This window comes from Penaeus monodon, chromosome 15, assembly GCF_015228065.2.
Source record: "Penaeus monodon isolate SGIC_2016 chromosome 15, NSTDA_Pmon_1, whole genome shotgun sequence".
Classification (NCBI taxonomy): Eukaryota; Metazoa; Arthropoda; class Malacostraca; order Decapoda; family Penaeidae; genus Penaeus; species Penaeus monodon.
This window is the reverse complement of record NC_051400.1, coordinates 29,240,563-29,243,214: the sequence shown is the minus strand read 5'-3', so window position 1 is coordinate 29,243,214 and position 2,652 is coordinate 29,240,563. Positions and strand designations below refer to the sequence as shown.

The 2,652-nt window shown below is 34.0% G+C and overlaps 1 protein-coding gene across 1 annotated transcript; it reads right to left on the bottom strand.

The window, feature by feature from the left end:
- Positions 1-414: 414 nt before the first annotated feature.
- On the bottom strand, positions 415-1,191 carry LOC119582301. The gene is made up of 2 exons (XM_037930516.1): positions 1,108-1,191; positions 415-726 (listed from the first exon to the last, which is right to left on the bottom strand). Exons 1-2 carry the CDS (start codon positions 1,189-1,191, stop codon positions 415-417), a joined length of 396 nt encoding a protein of 131 aa, XP_037786444.1.
- Between the last annotated feature and the right edge of the window lie 1,461 nt (positions 1,192-2,652).

The window sequence follows — 2,652 nt, the reverse complement described above, 5'->3', positions numbered from 1 at the left end:
GTTCGTTTCACTCTCCTACCCCCTTCGGCCCCCAAGAAAAGGCTACGGGATGTGTTATGAAAATCCACGATGAGTATTTCACCTTTACTGGAAGAATTCAACTGTAAGGTTACATAGAATAATAACTTATTCAATTGTAAGCAATATACGATAACTTTGCAAAAGCATATTTATTTCTTTGATCATGGTGGTGTATTTCTTCCTTTAAGCATTGCATATTAACATTTAGCAATCAACACCAAATCAAATATACATACATTTCTCATAAACATTCATATTGCATATCTCTCTTTCACTATTAGATCTCTATCTCTTATTGTATTTAATCAGTTAATACAACAAATCATTCTAATATTTCTTCCTATAAAATACTCTTTTATTATATTTTAACAATAGTGCAATTCATAGTTCCAATCAGGGGATCGTAATTTCCCTTTTGGGAGCTAATTTACTCTTAAATGCTAGAAGTCTTGAGTTTGCATTCACTAACTGCCATCTAATATACGCACGGCACCCAAAGGCAACTTTGCTAGCACCACAAAACATCATCAGTGAAGGTTTTCCAACTGAATTCAATGGTTTGATGAATCTTGAAAATGCTAAACCTTCCAAATCATATATCCTGAGAAATAAGCACTTCCTTAGCCTATACATATGATCTGGCATTGAATCATCCCCTCCTTCTGGGCATTCTGTTAAAGTCAATTCCCTGAGCAATGATTTGGCCTCAAGAAAGAAATGAGGATGTTAAACTAAGGGGATCAAATGTTAGTGTTGTTTGCCTGAGAGCAATACGTTTTGTCTGTGATGAAGGAAACTGATAATCAAAATCTTCCTTTTACAGATCAGAACCAGTATAGCTTTTATTCACCTTTGTAGCAAAGTTTAGTTTTGTCTTACAAATATATGCATATATCTTTTATCGTATTAAAAAATTAGCCTAAACCTTTTTTCCTCATCCCCATTCAGTATATCAACTTCAGAGTCTGTTTTTAATTCTACTCCTCTTAACATCACCCAATGCTTAATATGAAATTTTCCTTGTAATAATAATCTTTCTGTTTCTTGGATAAATTTACCAACATCGTCAACTGTGGGGAGACTTACTAATATATCATCAACATAAGAATTTTCAGGTAAGAGATTTCCAGTCGTTTCATATGATTTAATCAACAAGGCAGCCTGTCTCATGGCCAGTATTGATATTATTCCACTTGGTTTGCCACCAAAAGTTATCGTAGTTAATGCATATTCGTCGGTTCTCTTTCTACCATAAAATATCTACGTAAATTCTGGTCTTATTCTGGTATTTCTACTGAATGTACATTTTTCTATTGTCACTCACTAGAGTAAATCTTTCTTTTCTAAAAGATTATCCACTAATACATCAGGTGCTGTAGCTAATATTGCATTGAGAGAATATCCTTTACCAGTTGCAGGGGCATTGAATACTATTCTTATAGAAGTCGATTTAGAATTAGGATTATTCACTTCTTGGTATATAGAACAGTGGTCCTTCGTATGCCCAGACTTCTTGTGCCGAAAGCTAACGTACAACTTCTCTGTTGGATTTGATCTTTATACTTATTTACATGAGCCTTTCCTCTCTTAATTAGTCTTCTTTCTGTAAAACGTTTACTCCAAGAACTTTGGCCAACAGTACTACATTTACTTTTTGTTACTGGAGATGAAATCTCCGAGATTCCACAAGTGTCAGTTTCCCAGTTCTCTTCTAAATCTATAATAAGAAACTTCAAACAATTTACTATTCACAATTTCTGTTTTGCTTTTACATACAGACAATTTTATGTCTTCACCTTTTAACGCTAGTCCATTAGTCTACTAATAAGGGATAAATAAGACCCTGAATCCCACAAAGTTGAGAGAGTCATCCTTTTACTTCATATACAACTGAGCATTAAAATACATCTCTCCCGATCCTTAAACTGTCATTTACCACATACATGTTAACATCAGTATCTCCATTGAATGCAGTATGTATCTGAGGGTGAATGAATCTTCAGCAACTTTTTCCCTTGAATTAACTTTATCACATCCTTTATCATCTTTGCAATCTTTGCTTAAGTGACCTACACTGAGATATGAATAACACACACCACGAGAACTCAAGTGCCATGTTTCTCATTTCCACTCTTATTTAAAGGTGTTTTCCACTCATAAATGGAATGTCCGTTGCTCAGATGATACCAACATTTGTATGGTCGATTATCTGACTCTCTCGGCGTATCTTTGCTGGTATCTACGCCATTTCCCTTTGGGAAATTCACCGCACTGCTCATAAATTCGTCATCCTTTTTCTCATTCCTCTTCTGATTTTTTTTTTTTATTTTCTTTATAGTACAAGTCACATCTTGCCGATCTGAACCTCCTTCAAAATTCACGTTATGAGTTTGTGCTTTTGTGAGATTTTAAGCCTATATCTGAATAATGTATGGCTTTCCTTTCTCTTAAGAAAATCTCAATTCGATAAGGGAAAGCATGATCTTTCTCATCTAAAGTCAAATATTGTAACACCGATTCCCTTTTTTAGTGATCTGGCAGTAAATTTTCTATCATTCTTAAATGGTAACATTATTCAGTTCTGACTCTAAAAACATTAAAAAAAATCTAAAGAACATCTTTCCACTAATA

Bases quoted from the DNA above. Each gene is read 5' to 3' on its own strand.
- LOC119582301 (XM_037930516.1), bottom strand. From the start codon at position 1,191: ATGAGACAGGCTGCCTTGTTGATTAAATCATATGAAACGACTGGAAAT. The intron at 727-1,107 runs GTAAGTCTCCCC...TTCTTTCTTGAG, and splicing joins CTTATGTTGATGATATATTA to GCCAAATCATTGCTCAGGGA.